Source organism: Beta vulgaris, chromosome 7, assembly GCF_026745355.1.
Source record: "Beta vulgaris subsp. vulgaris cultivar EL10 chromosome 7, EL10.2, whole genome shotgun sequence".
NCBI classification, from domain to species: Eukaryota; Viridiplantae; Streptophyta; class Magnoliopsida; order Caryophyllales; family Amaranthaceae; genus Beta; species Beta vulgaris.
Window position 1 is genome coordinate 29,769,591 of NC_079208.1, and position 24,443 is coordinate 29,794,033.

The window sequence follows — 24,443 nt, forward strand, 5'->3', positions numbered from 1 at the left end:
ACTCACTATCCTCCGCCACTGTACCTTGTTGGACCACCTTTAATCTCTTCCTAACCTCGGCTATCTTCTTCCAAAAATTAGTGAAGCGCTCCTTTCTCCAAAAACCAAGCTCATAATTAACCAAACATTCCAACCGAGCCTCCAAAGAACATCTCCCATTTGCTTGCCACGCCACCTGCACTACCTTTTCGCACTCGGGATCTAACATCTAAGCCGTCTCAAAGTGCCTACGTCTCTTTTCGACCTTTTTCGTTGTTGCAGCCCCTCCACCCTCAACAAAAGAGGTGTATGATCCGAATTAAAGCAAGTTAATTGTTCAACCCTAGATTCGACAAAGTTCTTAAACCAAAGCGAATTGTCCACCAAGCGATCCAAACGTTCTCAAATCCAATACGGGGGTTTTTGCCCTATCATATGTGTACTATGATTCCCTATACCCTAAATCTCGAAGCACTATTTCTTCCATTACTTCTTTAAAGTCAACTAGAGCACGACACCCCCCCTTCAATTTCCCTCCAACATAACACCTTATTAAAATCACCACCAAATACAATCGGACCATGAAAGGACTTAAAAGATCGCATTAACTCCCAATTTTTTGTATTTTTGAGCGACTTCCAACCAACCATACAACCCTACAAAGCGCCACGCCATATTCGACTCCTCCACAAATCACCACATATGTGATATCGAGAGAAAGATACGAGAGTGAAATTTACTTTATCCCCTTTCTAGTGGAGGCAATGCCCGCCTTATCTCCCATGGCTATCCACACTAACAATATTATTAAAACCAAGTCTAGATTTTAAAATTTTGCAGCTTGTCCACAAATTTCTGTTTTCTAAATAAATAATCAAGGCTATTTACAAAGCTCCATTGGCGGAGCATACGAACTACCCTAAGGTTACAAAATCCCCAACAGTTTCAACATAATAGATTCATGAAATTTAGCGTGGTTGGATCTTGCCACCCTTTGCCTCGACAATAGGCACTCCACTGCTAACATCCTCACTAGAATTCACCTGCATCTTCTTCCCTCCAGAAACGTCATGATCATCAGAAATTATCATATCTCAACCTATATACGTTTTTTTCGAGGGTCCATAGAAGCAGCATTCTTGGATGATTTAAGACCATCATCAAAACCCACACAAGAGCCATCTTTCCCCACCCTTTTTTTACGTAATATAATTTTTCTAGGCTCCTTAGCTAACCCCTCACAACCTGTTGTTAATAAATAGGAGGACTAGTACTTTCATGTGTGGTTCCTTGAGACATCATGTTTAAAGTCTGCATGGGTTAATAGACACCCCCTCATGTCCTCGACACTCTAGCATGCTCCAGGTCCGTTTGTACCCCCTCTCCCCCAAATGTGTTTACTACAACTCTTCTTTTCCTCTCATTCCTTGGCACCATCAAGCTAACATCCTCCATACCACAAGGATTCGCAGCTTTTTGAGATGTTAAAAAAAAATTTGCCTTCTCATGCATCTACCTTCAGTCTTCGCTTTCTTGGTGAAGCCTTCAACCATGAACCCCATTATTTATCCTACCTCTTATCCTCCTCCGCAACACGGTGGCAATCCCATTCAATGTTCCCAACAAGACCATAAATATAAATGGAAGTGGGGATGCATACTTCACTTCAACCCACACTACTCCATTGTTGTTACGAATTTTGTACTCCCCTCAAAGAGGTTTGGTAACATACATAAGACCCTTCACCCTTGCTGATTTTTTCCGAATAATCCCATCAAAATCCACCTCTAAAACCTCCATAAGACTGCTCCCTATCCATCTTATATGGTTCTTCGTTCTCCGGTTGTAGGCATGTTTTTATTTTCGTCTACCGCGGTAGCACGTATTTGACTACCGGATTTTTTGAAAGGATAATCACACATTTGAGCGATCCTTCCAAACAGTCCCACCTTTCCAAATTTTGGGAATAATCCCACCATTAGGGTGTGTCTACTCAAAATAGACCCTTACCTATTGGTAACCTATAAATGTAGGTTTTCTCTTTTCTCCATCCTTTACTTCTTTTGTTCCACAACTTCTCCACCCCACCCTTGCAGCCTCACCCTCACCCCATACTAGCCCCACCATCCCACCCTTGCAACCCCACCCCACTCCCATCCGGTCTTACCCCCATAGCAAACCATAGTCCACCACCCTCCATCCCTTACAGGCATCCAACCCTTCATCTCTCCCAACCCCCTCCCCCGAAAACCCCCCTCCCCTAGCTCCACCCCACCCAGCCCCCACCCCCACAACAAACCACAGTCCCCCACCCTCTATCCCTTTCAGCAAGGGGAGGGGCGACGGAGACAGGATTTTAACTATTGGCCCACACTCTCTCTCCTCCAAATAAAATAGTACCACCCTTATTACTTGCGAACTATAACCATGACCCACATTCTCTCTCCTTAAAATAAAATAATAATACTTTTACTAACTACTAACTCCAATCACATCTATTTTTCAAGAAAATAACATTTGATAACCAAAACAAAACTTATCATCTAAAATTATGTGCCTTGATTAGTGTCAAGTGTACTCTGGGACGGAAGGAGTAATATTTTTATATACCCTAAACATATTAATCTAAGTTAGTTCAAGAAACACATAAAAGATCATATTTAGTGACAAGTTGTTAATCAACTCTATTGTAGGTATTTAGGTATTCTTTAGGTATTCTTTAGCAATAATAACATGTAGGTGATAAAAAATCATGCATAAGACAATTAAAACAACATGAATATTGTATGCAAAAATAAGAGTAGCAGTGATTAGAATGTACAATAAACACGATTATTAATTAAATATCTACATTATCACAAGAAATTGTTAGTAACTTCCAAGAAATAAAAACAATGGAATTATTCAAGAGTCCCCGGATATTATATCTATGCAGTTTAGGTCAAACAGCATAACGACCTTCGGACGGAGCAATCATGGAACCAAAATCATTTTATTATTAGGAAGTCGAAAAAGGATTGATGTATTGAGTGTGTTTGGGTATTTCGAGGTTCGAAGTATGATTCGTAAGTACTCGAAATTTTGAGTGCTCGAGAAATAATATAATTGAAAAAGTCGTACTAGATTTGGGAAATCGCGGTTATTTATAGAAAACAGGAATCTACGCTTCACGCACCCCCTACGGCGCGTGCAGGCTGACGTTTGAGGGTTTGAGGCGTAGATGCATGTGTCAGACACACATTAGTACACCTGAAATGGCAAGCCCGATTGGAATTGTACGCGTAACTTAAAAAAGATAGAGGAAGAAAAGATGCATCTCAGACAGAGAAGTGCTAGGCGCATGACTATGTGTGTGTCACAAATCCAGGTGCGTCCAGCTCATTTGCCAGCCTTTTCTCCTTAAACACATTTTAGAAGATATTTTTTATCCCTTGAAATTCAGAGATTGAACTTTGCGGAATAAAAATCTGGTGCATTTATTAGAATATTCATTAAAAATAATAAAAACATAATTGTGATTTTATAATTTTTTAAATGGACTCAAAATATTTTATGGGTTTAAAATACAGTTAATTATCATAAATATTTAATTAGCTTTAAAATAAGTTTTCAAAACGCAATTTAAATTGATTTTGGGTGCTCTTCAGATTGCTCTTGCATTGGGTTACGCCAACTAATACCGTAGTATGTTTCATCACTGGACCCTTATATGGGGGGGACACAATTAGATGTATACATCAGTCCATAAGAAGGTTATATATACGCATGCAAAACGGGCTATGAGCCAATGCAATGTTAGATTATTGGGCACTCTGATTGATCTCCCTCATAAGAAGCAAGTTTTGGTCAAGAGTCCACGGTCGTCCTTCTAAGACTTTCGTTCGAACTCTCGCCGTGGCAATTTGGACCACAAACAATCCAGTCTCGCTTGGACAAAATAGGGAATATTTTGAGATCAGCGATATTTGGTTCGCCGTTCGCTTAAGAGCCTCAAAGTTATATGGTCTTTTAGTCATAACCTTTCCCAATATGGCAAGGTCGAGTCCATCTACCTTTTCACTAAATAATTCTTCCGCATAGCCATGATTGCTTCCACATCTTCAGTAATTCTTAAATTCGAGCACTTAATTTGTTGATGAAAATCATCGACTCGAGCCAGGAGATTTCGAGACGACAACCAAGACTATCACTCAAACACTAGTAGAGTGTTCCAATTCCACGCGATGTTGTGAGCGACTAACTTGTAGATCTGTTAGGTTCTCAAACATTATAATTAGCGATGTTGGAGCTGGTAGGCTAACATATTATATATATATATTATATTATATATAATATATATATATATAGAGGCAAGATCACATGAGAATGCTCCTTACATGAGAAATGAGAATGAATCTCAACCACACGATTGGTTTAGAATTACAACACTTATTCATTAGAGTTATATCCCTCTAAAAAAATTTGAATTCAATTTTTTTTTTTTTGTTTTTTTGAATTTTGAAAATTCAAATATTTTGTTTTTGGAGTTACATCACTTTTTCATTAGAGTTACATTACTTATTCATAAGAGTTATAGCGTGTAAAATTCATTCTCATTTCTCATATAAGTATGCACTTCTATTGAACTCACTTCTATATATATATATATATATATATATATATATATATATATATATATATATATACACACACACATTTCCATAGGTATATTTACATGAAAGCATAAGTAATTATAAGGTACTATGTGTCTTATAATTACAAAATACGACTTCCCCGTTTAGCTGATATGTTGATTTGCAAGTTGAAAAATGTCTTTAATTTATTTCTGGCAACATGGAATCTTCTCAAAAAGGCAATTTCAAGCGTTAGTGTAAGGTTCTAGGGAACATAATCAATTAATTATTTAATTATGTTTATGTCACAATTCGTAACTATCCTTACTATGGTGTGCTAGTTTTGTGTATTCGGGAAAGGAGAAACCCTTAGTGGCACAGGATTTGCCTATCCTTTGCGTACTCTTCTTTCAGTTGGAGACCATCGTCTCCCTTATTCATTCTGCTTGCAAGACTTTCCTGAACATGTCCCCATATAATCATGGCTTATCTATCTTACTTATCAAAATGTTTTCTTGCTCCTCAGTTCAGGCATTCTCACCTCATACTTTTTGTATACTTAATTTTTCTTATCATACATCCGGCTTACTATCTTAGCCGACACTTATATGGTTTCCCCCTTTTTTCCAATATTTGGTGCACAAGCTATTTATTAATATTTGTATAAGCACATACATATCATACTATCAATATTAAAATACTTCCTCCGTTTCTAAATAAGTGCAACATTTCTTATTTTCACGTTTGCCGATGCATTATTTTAACCATTAATATCTTCAATTATCAATAACTAAAAATTATAAAAAGTTGATATTAAAAAAATCACATTCAGACGAATCTAACAAGATCCCACATGACTATGTTTTTCCTAAAATGTAAATCACCAAAGCTAATTAAAGTTTAAACTGTGAATAGTAAACACTATGCAAATGTTGCACTTATTTTGAAACGGAGGAAGTATATCAATGATCAAGTACTTATTTTGATACAATCCTATCGTACTCTGTATATATGTTTGCTTAAGCTAGTATCTCTCGGCCATTATATGCCTACTTTCCTTTAGGTACTTCATTCAAAATAAATCCATATAAACTTGTCTCACCTCTCTATGAGTGTTTATATTTGTTAAAGACAATTACTATAGAAGATTTAGAAGCTATAGAGGTGCCTTAGCATATTTCTCCTTCTTTTCCTTTACGTTCCTACCCCAAACTCGCTCTCGTCCCTTGGATTCCTTAATCTTCTACTATGGTTTGATTCTTGCGCTGCTCTTCTCCTCATCTGGGCTCCAGCTTTTCTTTCTTCTTTGTTCCTGAAATTTTGGAGGAAGTTAGCCCTAATTATTTCCTTAGCTGGGGTACACCTGTCTGGCTAGGATACTGCCCCAAAATGACTCATCTAAGCATTTGATCAGCTTGCTGCCAGCTGATCTTGTGATGTGTCACAATATTATGACCTTTTTTTTTCTTCCTTTCTTTGTCCTTTTCTTACTTCTTTCTTATTTACCTAGGATATTGGTGGGTACCCCACTCCCCCTTGTCTCTTTATTCATCATCATTTCATTTTCATATATTTTTTTAACTTCTTCATTATCCTTTATTATTCTAATTACTTTTCTTAATTCACTTGATCATTTGGTTTACTTGTGTGTAACTTTATTGATAGCTATTCATATTTATAACTTATATGTACATATACATATTGGTATATACTTATGTTTACATATTATCATCTCTGGTGTCATTTTACACAAGTTCATATATACTCCCTCCGTCCTTTATTAGTTTACCTTTTTTGACTTTTCACATTTATCGATGTAAAACTTTGAGTAATAATATCTCTAATTATGTATTTGTAAAAATTATAAAAATTTAATATTCTAAAACTACATATTGAGACGAACCAAACAATATCACACATGATTATATTTTCCTTACATATAAAAGTACAAATGACGGTCAAAGTAATAAAGATGAATAGTGTTATAAGTCAAAGTGGGTAAACTAATAAAGGACGGAGATAGTATATTATTATATATTCAAGAATGATCCTTTTGTGATTGTACAATATGTGAGTTGGTGGATAAAATATTAAATTTGCATTAAAAAGTGAATTAAGAATAACTCGTTCCAAGTGGAAGGTTGATAATAGCTTGGAGTTGTATTCTTATGTTGGGATATTATTTACAATTTTGATAATTTGAATGTAATGTGATAAAATTTCAAATAATTTCTCCTTATCAGAATTACACATCTCAAAATTAGGGCCCGATTTCTAAGATAAGAATAGGGCCTCCAATATACTCATGCCGGTGATAGGCTGTCGTAGACCAGTCCAAAATAATTCCTGCAAAACCTTCTAACAATGTAGTAGGATAAGTAGGGTCGAATTCATACAGAGATAGTCCTTTTAATATAGCTTCTAAGGTGTGGAGAAACTAAACAAGACCCGAAATATTATTCCTTATCTAAATAATATTAAAAACCCAATATGACTAGGAAAGTAATTTACAAAAATGAGTAAAGTCTAAATATCATTAAATGGACAGAAGTCTCCTCGGGGTGTGCCACCTATCGTTGGAAAGCACTTCACGTCTAGTTTACATATCTACTGGAATTACTCGATTCTAAAAAGCACATCGAAAGTTATGATCAGAAGAGTAGATGTGACTCTTTTTCACATTTTTTCTAATTATGATTTTCTACTTTGTTGTCGCTCAAACTCGTACCATGACATATCAAAACGTTCCTTATGCGTTGTAGCTTCTTTCGAAGTACTCCTAATCATCAAGTTTAGCTAATCATACTCCAAAGAAGTTCTCAATACCTGAAATTAATCAAAAACAAGAAAACATAGCGAATAGGAGTAGAATAACATAACTTAAGAAGATGATGCAATAGAGAACCTAAATAAGAATCTAAATGCTCTAAAATACAACCTAAATGCACCTAAAAACTATATATAAATATGATATATCAAACACCCCCAAGCCAAACCATTTCTTGTCCTACAACAATAAGACAATAGACATGGGAAAAGTAAGACGACCTACAATATAGGACTACAATAGGGCTATACACTGAACTGAAAACACAAGAGATATAATCACTCTACAAATCAAGCATCAAAACAGTCTCGAACAAAGCCGCATAGCATGTCATGTATCGCAATCGATTCTCCAATCATACTATAAACCATCTATCCCAAGCTAGATTTAACCAAATCTGACAGACCTCATTATAGTCACGTGCGCTTAAATCTCTCATGTGTGTAAAGGATAAATAATTACACTCAACCTAAAATAAGTCGACTCGGATGATCATATACTTTTTAACTTTGAATTTTTGTCTCACTTAATACTCAACAATACAGTACACAATGACCAAGAGGACATTTAAGGGTTATAATGGGGCTCAGGTTAAGGGTATGGAAAATAATTTAAGAATTATGGTGGAAAAAACAAAAAGGGGAAGCATCATATAACTGAAAACATGACCAAGAAAGGTCACAAAAACTCCACACAACAACTAACAATCTCCAAATATATAATAAACACATTTTCTCAAACAATTCAAAATAGACCCTTTTCCATTCACTTTATTCACGACTCTGTTTTTGCTCTTTTTCATTTCATTTTTCACTTTTTTTGTGTTTCCTTCTTTTACGAACTTTCATTTCATTTTTCAAGCTCAATAAACTTATTTTTCCATCCACCAAAACCACAAATAAAGCACCTTAATTCAATAGAAACCCGAACAACTAATACTCGCTCCCCCAAACTAGGCTTAGGACAAGAATCAAATGAGGCCAAAGGCTTATAATGTAGGTATCAATGAAACATAGTCAGAAAGGCTCAACGGGGTTAGAGAAAAGATGATATGAAAACAAGAATAACTCTGGAGCCAAGATCATGACATGAAACGCCTCAATCATATCAAAATGTATGTACTATCAAATATCAAGGAGTGCCAAGTCAAAGTCAAGATCAATGAGACAATTAAGGAACGAATTACACATGAAAACACATAACTAACATAGATACATGAGTTATAGGCACAAAAGTTCACTTGGGTTAAGTGTCTACGTAGTAAAGTTAAATCGAGTCAGAGAGAGATCAACCAATCTTACCGCAAACAATTAATTGCGAAACAATTGTGTTATGAAAAATCATGGACAAAATGAATGATGCTTATGAACCGTAGTAAATATCAACAAAGTTCTCAAAGAGTACTAGCAATGGTCCCGTAGATGCAACTAAAATTAGATGAAGTCTAAATTAGATGATAACATATGTATATATATATATTATTATATATAATATATATTATATATATATTATATATAATATATATATATATATTATTATATATATATATATATATATATATATATATAAATATATATATATATATATGCAGATGTAACTAAGAAAGCAGTATAATTTTTTTAGTTACACGTAAACTCCGCACTCCTATAGAGTGGTACAAATCGTGCAACATCCTACGAAAGCAATCAAATATACACTAGAAATCAATAAAGGATAGAATATCCCTCCCCCAAGCTAGAATCTGCAATGTCATCACCGCACAAAAGAAGATTAGAGAAGGAACCAGAACCATACCAACAATCATCAAATCATTGAGCACTCCACAAACACTACAATCACCACTGGGCCTGTCAAAAACTCCAACAATCGACCCATCAAATGAAAGTTAAAATAAGAATTCAACAAATATGGCATCTGAAAAAAAAAATCAAGCAAAATAAAAAACAATCTTATCAAGAGTATGAACAGTATAAATATAGAAGCTTACAAACCAATTGAAGCGGCGAATAAGCTTAAAAATTACATCGCATTGTTTCTTAAAGACCAACTTCAACCAATTTGGAGCTAGTAGTATCCTATAGCAACCACCAATAAAAAAAAGAAAAAAGAAAAAGGATAACAAGATGAGGTGTTGGTTGGAAAAGTTGAAGTAAAAAGAAAAGGAAATTGGAAAAAAAAAAATTGAAAAGAGGAATAAAAAACAAGGCAAGAAAACGTGAAGAAACAAATAAAAACAGAGAACTGCAGAAGAATGGAGGGTCGCGCTTGGCCTAGATTGATGCCGATGAAGGTTACAGGGGAAGGGAGTAGAGGGAGTGCGGCTAGTGCGGGAAAAAGACGAAGGATTTGGGCGCTGGTCGCTAATGGTGGCGAGTAGGGTGGGTTGTGAACAGGAGACAGAGGACATAGGTACTGCTGGTGCGAGGGGACACATGACATGGGTGGTTGGATCTTGGATGCGCTGGTGGTGGTGGGGGGGATCTGGTGAGAGTGGTGGTTGGATTCGCGACGATGGTGTCCTTCGGGAGTGCCACCTATCGTTGGAAAGCTCTTCAAGTCTAATTTATATATCTGCAGGCCTTACTCGATTGTGATAAGCACATCAAAAGTTATGATCAGAAGAGTAGACAATGTTGTTCATTAATTTATGAGTTATATTAGTTTCTTATAATGATTTCTTCATCGTCATCCTAGCACCGTCAAAAAAATCCTCCAGATCTGCCATAGTCAATCTTCTTTGTCGGAGAAGGGAAACCATACATCAGCAAGCAAGTGAGGACTAAGGATAGAGAAATGGAGAAGATGGAGAAACGTAGTTGGGAGAGATGGCTAGGAGGGAGGAGAGAGAGATGGCTAGGAGGGAGGAGAGAGAGACGGCTTAGAGGGAGAAATCTCTCTTAGGGTTTGATAGGGACTTAGGGCCTTAGAGGAGGTAGAAAATAGAAGGATTTAGTTTTCCTTTTACTGGACATATATTAAGATATATGGACATATATATATATATATATATATATATGTGTGTGTGTGTGTGTGTGTGTGTGTGTGTGTGTGTGTGTGTGTGTGTGTGTGCGCGTGTGTGTGTGCGTGTGTGTGTGCGTGTGTGTGTGTGTGTGTGTGTGTGTGTGTGTGTGTGCGTGTGTGTGTGTGTGTGTGTGCGTGTGTGTGTGTGTGTGTGTGTGTCTGTGTGAGTGTGAGTGTGAGTGTGAGTGTGTGTGTGGAGGTGTGTGGGTGGTGGGGGTGTATAGCGAGAAAATAGTGTCGAATTAGTCGATAAATAGTGCAAATTCACTCAGTGTAACACTTTTTTTAGAAACGTAGGTAATATGAGTCAATTCCATACAACGGGTTACCTCTTACTTTACAAGGATCACTTCTAATCTAAGTGACCTTTAGGAAAAAAAGTTACCGTCGTCTTATTATGAAAAGATATGATGAGACGGTTTAATACGAGATTTTACATTTTTTTTCACTTCGAATAATATCAATGAAAATATTTTCTAGAGGCCTATAATCTTTGGTACCTAAAAATAGAAATATTGACATGCTACATTCTGGTCATCTAAATAAATCAAAGGCGTTCCTAAGTAATAAACGGTACCACGTGGCACTCTCCTTAATGATGTTTTACTATGTAATCCATGTACAATAAAAAAAATTAAGATATTGCATAGTATAGGGTTTGATCTCGTGACATCAAGTTCATAAACTAAAGTCTTAACCACTAGATCAAGTGGTATTTAGTGTTATCATTTTAAAGTACAATATTAATAAACGAAAATGTTTCTTACCCATGACAGAAGCTCGGGCCTAATAACTAGTTTTGTCTCAAAAGGGGCATAGATTTCCTTGCATTAAATCAACATACTTTTGTACTTCTCATTAGTCATCGAGACTTAATATTTCCTCCTTATAGATATACAAGGAAAAATTGATAATATGAGCCAGAACTTTGGGTGACAATTTCTAAAAGATTGAACTATTATTTAGCTTGTGTAGGTTTAACTTTTGTGCAGGTTTCAATGTCTTGAAATTGAAGAGTTTTATGTAACCTACTTCCTATTTCTAGTGGACTCATACTTTACAAGTTATGACCTATTAAGCCATTTTTATGTCACTCAAGCCCGCCAAAAATAATATATCATAAATTAGGGACATACATAGGTTAATCAATACATCGAACTTTTTCAATATTGTCACCGAAATTTCGAACCGTATTATTAAATTTTCTGATATATAAACATCATAAGAAACCCAAAATATTTATATATATCATTCATGCATGCAAAAATGTATACAAACCCAAAGTATTCATGCATGCAAAATATATATGGTCATACTAAGAACCTTTGCGTCTAATGGTATGCCTTCCTATCTCGCACATAAGAGATCAAGCTTTAAATCTTAGTGCAAGCATAAATTTCAATATTGGTGGGGGGTTTGGAGTTTGTCAAGTCTCTGGGTGAGAGACCCTGTGCAATGACAGCACAAAGAAAATTCATCTTACACGTTGCCGAAAAGGGCCCAAAAAAATATTGTCGAATGTTGAATCCGTATGGAGCATGTTTAGTTGGTAGTTTGTGACCTTACGGATAGGGCCTTTTTAGTTTTGAATCCAGTGTCTTAATTAGAGAAAGTATTTGCGCATACCCGGTATGGGCCAACAGTGTCCATACCGGGGCATGTTAGTAATTTTGCCAGAAAAAGACAAAAAAAGTTGGCCCTGATCATGTAGGAGAGAAATCAGATCAACTAGTATATGAATCAGATCAACTACAATGTGAATCAGATCAACTATAATGTGAATCAGATCATGGATATATGTAAGTAAAAACCAAAAAAATAAAAAAAAAGGAAAAACAAAAGAAAAAAAGAAAAGTTGTATTTATTTACAACTTTGCCGCGGTATTTACAAATACCGGGTATGCTCTTATCAGCGCTCGTCTTAATTACGGTATTTCCTTCGCTCGTATTCATTTTTGAAAGAAACAATGTAATACAAAGTTCCTAGTTAATCCAGATAATTACAATGTTTTGAAAGAAACGATGTAATTTAATTTAATTTAATGTATTCATTTTATGTGAAGGTGGAGGGAGCAGCACTAGAAGATGGAAGAAAGCCCAGCATTTATGATACTTTTGCTCATAACTCTAGTAAGTCTTTCAAGTTTCAACGGTCTATAAAATCAGATAGTCATTAAGTTCATGTGTATTTAGACTTCGGAGTTCGAGCTCTTCACCACTAGAATTTTTTGCACGCGATGCGTGTTTGAATTTTTTTCGAAACAGAAATTCGATTTTTTTTCGGCATAAGAGTCAAATTTTGAAATTAGTTGCAAAATTTGATTGGTTTAGTTTGTATCACTTAAGTCTCTCACCATTCTTTTTGTTTTTATTTTTTACTTTTCAAAGTTAAATTCTATTAACAAAATAGAAATTTTATTGAATTTATTTATCATTTCTATATATTATAATTTTTTAGTTGATTTTTGAATTAAGTACAGTACTTCATAAATTGTAAAGAAAGTGGACACTTTGGTTTCAAGTCAATTTTTTCATAGGTTGTAGTTTGTAGTGATTTTATAATTATATTTTTGGTATTTTTGTTTGAAGCCCCCTTTGATTTGTAAGTGAATTTGTAATTTTGAAAGGGAAGGGGGCAAAATAGGCATTTCAAAAGAGGACACTATTGCTCCCCCCCTTTCCCTTATATAATAGAGATAAGTTCCTCTTTAGGTAGAGGATATTTAGGACATTGATTGAGTGACCCTAAGGGTTGCTAACCCTTTTATTATTGAATTTTCATTGGTTAGGAATACATTAAAACATTATTTTAATGTCTCTTCTCTCCTCATTTATTACATACATATCAATATTTTATTCTAATGTGTCTAAGAGGGTTGGCAACCCTAAAGGTTACTCAAACATTTTCCGGATATTTTTTTAAAAGTGAGAAAGCGTACACGACATAAAAAGCAACTAAAATCAACACGACAAGAAAAGGAAGCTAGAAGTGCGGGAAATGATTGCTAAAGTATGAGCTGGAGCGACATCATTCATATGTACTTTGAAGACACGACATCAATCGTACGAAGCCGCCATAGAACAAATATCATTAATCGTGTGCTGCACCAAAATGTTGGAGGAATGATAAACCTTTTTAGCTAGATGTTTACAAACATCTAGCATCAATGTGGCAACATATAAGTAGCCCACATGTCACATTATTGTTTGTCCAAAACAATTTACTTTTTTACAGTTTTTAACTGTTATATCTCAAAAAATATATATATTATAAAAAATAAAAAATACCAATATTCATATATTTTATTCTCTACAAATAGACTCCATCTTGATATAATTTCATCATATTTTATTTTACTCTTCTCTCTCTTTTATTTAGATATTGACAGTTTTACCCCTGCTAGATGTTTGCAAACATCTAGCAAAAAGAGGTTTATCATTCATCAAAATGTTGCACTATATATGATTGCAAAAGACGAACCAGACTAGTAGAATCCGTATAGAGAAGGATGTGAGTAAGACCATTGGCACGAGCCAAAATGAGGGCCAAGAGACAAGTGCGGGCCTCCGTTTGAAGTGCGGTGAAATCGAGAAGGCGTTGCGCATGAGTGGTTGAAGAAGTCATGCTTGGAAACTGCGCAACCTAAGCTGACGCACCTTGTTGAGAACTTTTTAGCCATTATCCATCAACCCTAAAGAGGACCTCTAGTGGGACCCGATGATAATGACCAAGGGTGGCGAAAAGGAAACTAGGAGCTGAGCCACCCACAACATGGCCCCAGGGTCCGGAGGAAGCGCTTGAGTAAAAACAAAATGTTGTTGTTGCCCAATCTCAAATTATTGCTTGAGGACTTCGACTGTGGCTCTAATGCATCTAGAAATCTGGTTATTCTTCGTTGCCCATATAGCCCATAGAAACCGATGAAATATGGCAAGAGATTACCCTAGTGCACTCATCTTCCTTAAACTTGCAAACCTAACGCATAAACGAGGAACCAAATGTTGTAGTCGTATTATCGATTCCGGCACGAAAGATTAGTTAGAGCCCAGCTTCTAAAGCAAGTGGGCATTCCCGGAAGAGATGTTGACGAGATTCAGTGTAACCCAAACAAATTATATAGGGCAAGACTCAGGTGCTCTGAGTCCCCGACGAAACTGATTTTTCGGTGTCTTTAGACCATTCCAGCAAAGCTTCCATAGGAAAAGTTCCCATTTTGTCATGATGGTCAAACTCCAAAAAAAATTGAGAAAGAAACGCAAATGCGTTGGAGTTGTCATGCTTCAAATATCAGTGTGCTGTTATTCAATAACAAGATAGTAAGCAGATTTGGTGGAATACTAACCTGACTTGGTATAAGGCCAGTATAATTTATCTTTGGTAGTGGAGTTGGTAAGGAGCTCCATACCTAGAATTTGACGTGCACTGGATGGAATGCAAAGACTGCGAATTTGTCGATTATTGTCCCATCCATAACCATTAGGAGATATTAGATTAGCCACTTATAAATCGCGCAGCCACTCGAAGAGACACTTCATCTTTCATTATTGGAGTGCGGACATGAACCCATTTATCTCGAGCTGCTAGGATACTATGGCCATTTCCAACCATCCAGGCACAATGTTGGTTTAAGATCTCTGCCTCTTTTAGAATGTCTCGGTCAACCCAGGACAAATATGTCCACCTTGCATGAAGACGAGTAGTATGATAAGTGCGAGAAAGAAGAAGTTGAGGATGGTGATGGATGCGCCAAGATTTTTGCATTAATAAAGCTTCATTAAAAGTGTCAATGCTACGAAGACCGAGGCAAACCCTTGGGAAGGTGGAGTAATGCACGTTTTTTCCAATAAATGCCATCATTAGACGAACCTGGCCAGAAAAATCGTGCCAGTAACCCATCAATCTTGTGTACAATAGTTTGAGGAACTCTGAACACACCTAGCTGATGCAAAATAGTGGGGACGAGGATGGAGTTAACAATAATCATTTTGGTCGACAGGGATAAAGTACGATGTCTCCACTATGATATTTTCCCCGATATCTTATCAAGTAATGCAGTAAAATGCCGAACTTTAGACTCCTGGATATCCACTGGAGTGCCCAAATATGTATCCAGCGATGGTTGACATTCCATCCTAAGAATAGAATTGTATTCATGTTGTTGTTCTGAGGGAATATTCGGACTAAATTTGATAAAGATTTATGTATGTTCAGCATCTTACCCGAGATAGTGCAATATATTTCTCTCATTGTTTTGAGATTAGTGCATGCCTCCTGGACGCTTTAAAAGAGAGTCATCGGCAAAGAATAGGTGGGAGACTTCCGGACCTTGTCGGCGAATACGAATACCCTTGAGCAGATGAATAAAGAGGTCATTCGCGAGAAGATGTCTATACAAAATAGAGATAAATAGGGAGACAAAGGATCGCCCTGTCGCAATTCGCATTGAGGAACAAAAAGTATGGTAATGATTCCATTAACCGAAATCCGATAAGAGACAGTGGAGATACATTGTTGAATGAGCTTAATCTAGTGCTCCATAAACCCATATGCAGTGAGAATTTTGAAAATAAACAGCCAACTCACTCGATCATAAGCCTTGTTCATGTATAACTTAAGAGTCGCTAGATGACAAGTGTGTGTCCTTTGCTTATTGATAGTGTGCAACAATTTATGAGAAATGAGTATATTATCGCCCATTTGACGACCTGGTACAAAAGCATTTTGAAAACTATCAATGACATGTGGGAATAAAGGCTTCATGTGGTTGACCAGACATTTGGAAGCACACTTATAAAAGACATTGTAAAGACTAATAGATCGAAAGTGGTTTACCACTTTTGGCGAATCATTTTTTTGAATAAGAACCATGAGCGAACGATTCCATTCTTTTAAGAGAAGACACGTTGAGAAAAACTGGTTAATAGCTGGTAAGGAAAAATCTCGACGCTCGGGATGTCGTTAAGGCCCAAGGATCCCCTCCAAATTACAATTTATAAAACACCTCAAGACAACGCACTAACAAGTAGCAAGGGTAAGCAAGGGATCGAACCCAAGGGAGAACCGACAGTGAACACAAGTTTCGGACTATTAGAGGATGAGTCTTGCTTACAACGAGGATTAATGGTTGTAATAAACTAGGTCACGCAATTAAGTTACAATGAGAATATAATATGATGAAAATAGGTCTTGGGGAAGAGACTCCAATCTAAGTTCATATATGAGATAGTCAATGGAGAACCAGTTAATTGAGGTATGGATGTGATGAAGTGAACTATATGATGTAACTAATCACCTTCTCAAGCAAATTAATACTATGTTAGACTATGCAACTCCTACTCTCGTGGTAATTACTTAATTCAACATGCTTAAGTACATCAAGTTCACAAAATCTTGACTCAAAGAGCTAATCTCTTAGTGAATTCAAGGCAAGTGAGTCTAGTGAGCTACACATCCTAAATTCACCTCTCGATTACAATTAGGATAGCTTAGAATATTTTCAATGGTGATCAAGCAAAGAGACCCACAATCAAATTACACTAAAACTTAATTTTGACATTCACAATCCTATCAACATGCTCCAACCAACTATTCATAGTCACAAAGAGAGGTTTTCACCCCCAAGCCCTAAAATGGGACCCAGACCCAACCTGTTTCCGACCCAAAATAACCCGCGCCCAACTTCACCCGCCAATGACCCAGTTAAACCCACCCAGTTATCACCCAACCCAGTTACCACCCAACCCAGCTATTGCCGACCCAGTTGTGACCCAACCCAGTTATGACCCAACCCAGTTACCACCCGACCCAATACAACCCAACAATGAGTAAATGAGTACTTTTTTTGGTCACTTTATATAATTGTTAAACAGAAAATATTTCGTCACTTTTTTTGGTCAAAGTAATTGACAAATATTATTTATCAAGACATAAATACATAATTAAGATGTCTATCATTTGTAACCACCGCATTTAAATTTGAAAACCCCAATATTCAACCCCCAAATTACTTCATTATACATAACTGTAGTTTACAAAACTGATACATTAGGGTGATATTAATAGTTCAAAACTAATACATTGGAGTCGTATTAATAGTTGTTCAAAACATTAAGATTTAGGTTGAATTAGCGTGTTGAAAGATTTCAAGATAGTTGTATTAGCACGAAAGTTTCTAGGAACCAAGTACAACAAGCTCGTGCCTAGAGGTGCTAATCCAGCGAGTCGACTTTACAAGACACAAATATTGTTATGTCTTAAAATGGTTTACATTTTACAAAATAATTGTAATGATTTGAAGTGTAGAACGGTATAAGTAACAAGTATAACAACTGAATTATGTTATTTACAACTTTACAATACAAATAAGATTACTTACAATATTATTACTATGTACTACGTACAACTCAATCACTATGCAAGATTGCAAGAGGCAGTTCAAGTCTTCAACCTTCAAGCAATCAAATTAAGATTAAGGGTAGCAATAGTGCTACTATAAAAAATCACTAATTACATCACATGAACACCCATCATTAGATCTAATCAAAATTTTTTAACACCATCCAAGTGAACCAACCACATGTACTTATACTAACATAAATATAGTAAAAAAAACGGTTTTTTCATCAAGTACCCCCGAGTTTTCAAAAATTTCACCTGGTACCCTCCAAGTTTTCAAAATTCACAGGGTACCCCTAAGTTTCAAACTAATACACAGGGTACCCTAAATGCCCTTAATGACTAACGACGTTAACCGCCGTTAGTCATTAACCCCATTAAACCCTAATTAGGCCTAATTAACCTAACTAAACCCTAATTAGGCCTAATTAACCTAACCCTAACCCCTAATTTCAAACCCTAACCCTAACCCCACTACCACCCAACCACCACCCCCTCCCCTCAACCCACCCCACCCCCTCCCCTCAACCCACCCCACCCCCTACAGCCACAACCCCCACGCAACCCCCCACCCCCACCGCAGCCCCCCACCCTCCCTCCCCCACTCCCCGCAACCACCGCAACCCCCAACCCAGCAGGCCCCTTCCGAGAATTTTGCAGCCCTCCTTCCCCTTTCCCGTCGCCACCCCCTCCCCCAACCCCCTAAGAATTTCGCACCCCCTCCCCCCCACCGCGACGCCCCCTTCCCCACCCTCGCTTCATCTCATATTTGTGCCGCCCAGCAGTTCCCCCCACCCACTCGATTTTAGGGATGAAACACAAGTGACGCTGACGCCGAGCAGTTTGAAAGGGCGCTGAAGAGGTGGTGGGCGACTCGTTGGTGGGCGGCTTGTGCCGAGAAGAGAGGGAAGGAAAGGGAGTGCATAATTCGATGGTGTTGGGGAGGGGGTGGCGACGGGGCAGGGGGAGGGGTGGGTAATTCGACGGGGGTGGCGACGGTGTAGGGGGAGGGGGCTGCCACGGGGTGGTGGGGGAGCTGTCAGAGGTGGGGGCTGCCAAGGGTGGTGGGAGGGTGGGGGCTGGTGGTAGTGGGGTTAGGGTTAGGGTTTGAAATTAGGGGCTAGGGTTAGGTTAATTAGGCCTAATTAGGGTTTAGTTAGGTTTATTAGGCCTAATTAGGGTTTAATGGGGTTAATGACTAACAGCGGTTAACGCTGTTAGTCATTAAGGGCATTTAAGGGTACCCTGTGTATTAGTTTGAAACTTAGGGGTACCCTGTAAATTTTGAAAACTTGGAGGGTACCAGGTGAAGTTTTTGAAAACTCGGGGGTACTTGGTGAAAAATCCGTAAAAAAAATATTTTTAATTAGAAACATAATTTTAACATATTATATAGAGAGAGAACAAACCATTAAATATATAATTAAGACATCAAGATAGGAAAAAAAATAAGTAAGCTACTTCACCACAAGTTCGCACACGTCACAGATAACAGCTAAATTATACAAAATTTTGAAAGCCTGAACCTAAACAAAATATTCTTAATGCAAAATACAGGTATAATCCAAAATAAATTAAAAAAACATACGCCACTCCACAAAAAAAAACATACGAATTATAATTTGTGGATTCAAAAATTAAAAAAAAGTACAAACGAAAATCAAGTTTAGTATCCAAATTATGAAAAAGAAATTTTCTACATTCACATACTCAGTTTCGAAATCAGATTATGGAAATCCAATTTTCGAAAATCAAGATGAGAAAGAGAATGGGAGGAAAGGAGAAAGAAAAGTGAAAAGTTGCCAACCAATAATTTCTAGAAATTGAATTTTGTGGCTATAAATATTTGGGAGGAAATAAAGTGGTGTGAGATATCCTATCATTATAATTCATATGAGGAAGAAAGAAGAATGATGAGATAGATAGGGTGGCCGGGTGGATTTAGAACTTTAGAGGAGAAGATGGGGGTTGGACAAAATTTTACCCTAAAATTTGAGGGTTTCTAAATCTAATCTCATCCGTTGGATTAAAATTATCAATGGATGAGATTCGATCCTAACTTTCCCCTTTTATTGTTTCAAAACTCAATTAATGGTTAGATTATCATCCTTTTTGAATCAATGGTTCTAATTCAAGATCCATGCTATTATTTTTTGTCCAATAGGAAAGGAGAATGACCAAGTACATGGATTGATAGTCTTATAGTATTGTTTTAGTTGTTATCTTGGTTTAGCAACATACTAATTTTAGTAATTAGTCTATTATCATTAATGTATTATAATTTGATTTTTCTTATTGATTTATCGTTATTAGTATTTTAAGTATAATTATAATTCACTAATTAGCGTATATGTATACATCTTCTAGGACTAATCTATGCACTAATCTATACCCACAATGAAATACACTGATCTATATACTAATTTATACTCGAAATGCAGCATATATCAATGTACCAAAAAAAAACTCCCAAGGAAAAACAAAGCAGTTTATTAGACATGTTTAAGTATTATATTTTCTAATTTCTAAATTTCTAATTTTGGAATCTAGACAAGTAAGACAATTGATCTAGACTTCTAGTATGGATTTGTAAATTTGTTTAGTAAGAGTGATATTATAAATTAATAAAAATTATAAAGTTTAGAAGTTTAATTAGTATTTTTAATTTTAAACAAGTTGATTCATGTAAAGATGATTATGAATAATGTGAAACTGTTAAGCCAAAGTTATAATAGCATAATGTCGTAATTACCATAATATCGATACGACGATACATATAACAACTTAGCAAGTCATTGAGACGGATAATCAAATAAACTCGAGATTCCTAAGTCCTATATCTATCTTAGTAGTTAGTATCTTAGTATCTTTTAAGATCGACAACTGAAACATCAACGATGAAAGTCGATCAATCTATTCTAATAATGCTTCGATTATTGTTAAAACAGTGGAATAACATTGATGGTCGAGCCCTATCTTGTATGATGTTCAATCTTTTGATGGTTTTGATTATTATCAAAGACAATCAATCTTATGATAATTTGATATATGTGAACCTTAACTTAATGAAAGTCGATCAATGTTTCATCCTCTCTCTCTCTCTCTCTCTCTCTCTCTCTCTATATATATATATATAATATATATTATATAATAATATATATATATATATATATATATATATATATATATATATGATAATTTTGGTATTCACTATTATCTACTTTCATAGTTATGGTCTGTCATCCTCTACTGATGTAGTGATATGATTATGTATGATATTCATATTCGATCAAGTGATATGATTAACGTTGATCGTTGTTACTTGTTCAGTTGTTCCATGAACGATGAAAGTCGAACAATTTATAATTACGAATTACGATGTGTTTCATTAATGATTTAACGTCAACCTAATTCTTTAATTATAACTATTTTTGTTGCTATATAGTGACTCATTGAGACTTGAGAGTGAGTAAGTCACTAACTAACTAAATGACTAAGTTTAATAGTCTATGAACTCTAACACTATAAGTCTATGATAAATAATCAATATGAACTATGGAGTATGAAGTTATGCCTTAAGCCCATAACAGCTTAACTGCTTAACCCTTATGGTTGTTACTTGTTAGTTGTTACTTGTTATTTGAATGCTTATGCAATCATGAATAAGAATAAGTGAATAACCGATAGGCAATAGCCAATGCCCAATGGTGAATGGCCCAATAATATAACTATATAAGTTATAACTCATAAGTCTTAGTTTAGTAACTTTTAAAATTAGTAATATAAGTATCAAACTATTAATGATTCAAATGTACTATTACAAAATTCACAATGACTCAATCACAATTCACAATATTAGTATAATTACTATAATATATCACTATAATCTATATCACAATATCACATGTTATAAGTTTATAACATATAAGTTATAACAATCTCGACCCAAATCAATACGCCGCCGGTTTGAGATTTCAGCTGATCCAAGAACCAAGTCCTATAGAGATCCGATCGATTCCGACCCAAGTCATACCGCAAGCCGATTTATTCTGACCCAAGGCATTCCAATAGTCGATTTCTTGAATACTCAAGTAATTTCGAAAGTCGATTTATTCCGCTCCAATTCGTTCCGATATCGATTTCTTCCGATCCAAGTAATTCCGAAAGCCAATTTTTTCCGATCCAACTCATTCCGAAGCCGATTTACTTCGACCAAAGTTATTCCGATATCGATTTCTTCCGACCCAAGTAATCTGAAAGCCGATTTCTTCCGACCCATGTCATTCCGAAAGCCGATTTCTTCCGACCCAAGTAATCCGAAAGCCGAATTCTTCAGACCCAAGTCATTCCGAAAGCCGATTTCTTCCGACCCAAGTTATTCCGAAAGCAGATTTGGACCGACTTCACCTTATTCTATTCCGACCCAAATTCACCCAACCCAGATACCGGTCGATCTAGTCTCAGCCGACCCTGTTCCGACCCTGTTCTGAGAGCCCCTCACCCAGTTGAACCCGACCCAAGTTCACTCGACCCACCCAGTTCCGACCCATGACACATTCTCACCCAGATTATTCCGACCCAAATCATTCCGACCCAGCTTGGGTCAACCCAAACCCAGCCAGTGACCCAGATGGACACCTATATGTATGAGTAAGATTTTGTTACACAATAAGTTATGGTGTAACATGTTATACACGCACGACGCTTTCTGAAGCTTATAGTTTCATAAGGTAGTTTCTTTTCTATAAAAAAGACGTGTTATTATAGATAATTATTCACAGAGTCATTTGTTAGTCAATTCTGCATAAATCATCCGATATATATGCTCCTCCGGCATGAAACATATCAACAAACCCCTTCATCATTCAAAATTATTGGCGTTTTAACATCATGATTTCTTTCTTATATACAAAATGATTTTTCAGGGTACGGAAAACGTAATCCAGATCTAGCATGTGACGAGTATCACAAATACAAGGTGATCGGAAGTCTCAACAACCCTTTTAATGTTGATACTTATTTGAGTATCTTATCAATGAATGAAATTGTGTTCAATTTTGTCCTATTCACTCCTTATATGTATGCCAACTATGCATCAGGAAGATGTTCAACTCATGGTAGAAACAGGATTGGATGCTTACCGATTTTCAATCTCCTGGTCGAGAGTAATACCAAGTACAAATCTTTATACCTTATTACTAATCACAGACAAAAGAAATGAAAAACAAACTTAACCGATACTTGGCTCAGATGGAAGTGGAGCTGTCAACCCCAAAGGTTTACAATACTACAACAACCTCATCAACGAACTTATTAACTATGGTAATATATATTCGTTTATTACAGTAGCTTTTAGAAATAAAAGTAATTGTTGACCCCCTGAGTATATAAAGTTTTTCTCATTGTGACATAGCTTCGCTAAATTGTTCACTAACGGATTTTGTTTACACGTGTTAAATACATTTCTTTACACCAATTTGCAGGAATCGAACCACATGTTACATTAATGCACACAGATTTACCGCAGGTTCTTGAGGATCAGTATGAAGGTTTCCTCAATTCTAAAATCATGTATGTACTTCATTATTTTAATTCTCACATATTTCCTCCATTCTGTTTTAAATGAAACATTGGGTGGAATGATACTATTCATTGATCAATTTTGACTCCGATTTATCACCATTATATAGAGAAAAATATAGTCAAGTAGTATCTTGTTAGATTCGTCTCGATGCATACTATCAAATTATAACTTTTTTTATATTTTTTACGTGCGCAGAACTAAATATATAATGATTATTAATGAATCGCGTTGGGTTGTGTGAAAAAACAAACGTTTCATTTAAAACATAATGGAGACAGTATAATAGTATCTCGAAACTTTTTTATTCCCTCTGATTTTTAGGTTACCTACTTTATTGGATACAAAATTTTGGGAGAAATAAATATATTGGTCGTACAAAGAAAGAGAAAACATTAATTTATTGACAGATTGTGTTGAAGTTAATATTTTTCTTTACAATTGGGAAAAGGAAAGTAAAAGAGAGAAATGAAATCAAATAGTCAATAGTGAATAAGTTTGGGTACATAGTTTAGCCAAATCATGTGCTTTTTGGACTTGTTGAAAATAATTTTGTGGGTCAAGAAAAGTAGTTTTAGAAGATAAAGGTAATATAAACATTTTGTGGGACCATTTTTCAAAAACAAAAAAACGAAGTGGATAAACTAATAAGTGACAAATCAAATACTAAAGTGGGTAAACTAATAAAAAAATCATAAGGAAGGATAGGAGTTAGCTCAAGTGGGTAGAGCACTCCCCCTTGGCCCCTGAGGTCAGGGGTTCGATCCTTACCCCCAACATTATGGTGGGGTATTTCCTTAGCATGCTATGCATGCCTTACCAGCCAATGTGCTGGTGTCAACAGACAATTTTTGTGAGTTGTAAATTAAGCAACTTATGAAAATATTTATGTGGCAAAAACAACTTGAGCCACAAATAAGCTACAAGTAAAAGATTTCGGCAACTCTTAACTACAAATATAGCTAGGGGCGTAAATTGAATGGATTAGATTAGACCTATCAAATCTAAATCCATTCTAAATATTTT

The 24,443-nt window shown here is 36.0% G+C and overlaps 1 protein-coding gene across 4 annotated transcripts in view; it reads left to right on the top strand.

Moving 5' to 3' along the window:
- Window positions 1-24,443, top strand: part of LOC104898950 (beta-glucosidase 11) — a 50,702-nt gene that overhangs the window by 4,693 nt on the left and 21,566 nt on the right. For 3 of the 4 annotated variants that reach the window (XM_048647886.1, XM_019250833.2, XM_010686093.3), the window contains 5 exons: window positions 12,504-12,570; window positions 22,762-22,814; window positions 22,936-23,011; window positions 23,087-23,158; window positions 23,320-23,407. In XM_048647886.1, coding sequence (XP_048503843.1) covers window positions 12,504-12,570; window positions 22,762-22,814; window positions 22,936-23,011; window positions 23,087-23,158; window positions 23,320-23,407 — 356 coding nt within the window. Of the gene's footprint in view, window positions 1-2,360; window positions 3,347-12,503; window positions 12,571-22,761; window positions 22,815-22,935; window positions 23,012-23,086; window positions 23,159-23,319; window positions 23,408-24,443 lie in introns of those variants that run through there. The other variant, XM_019250834.3, reaches the window with a different exon arrangement.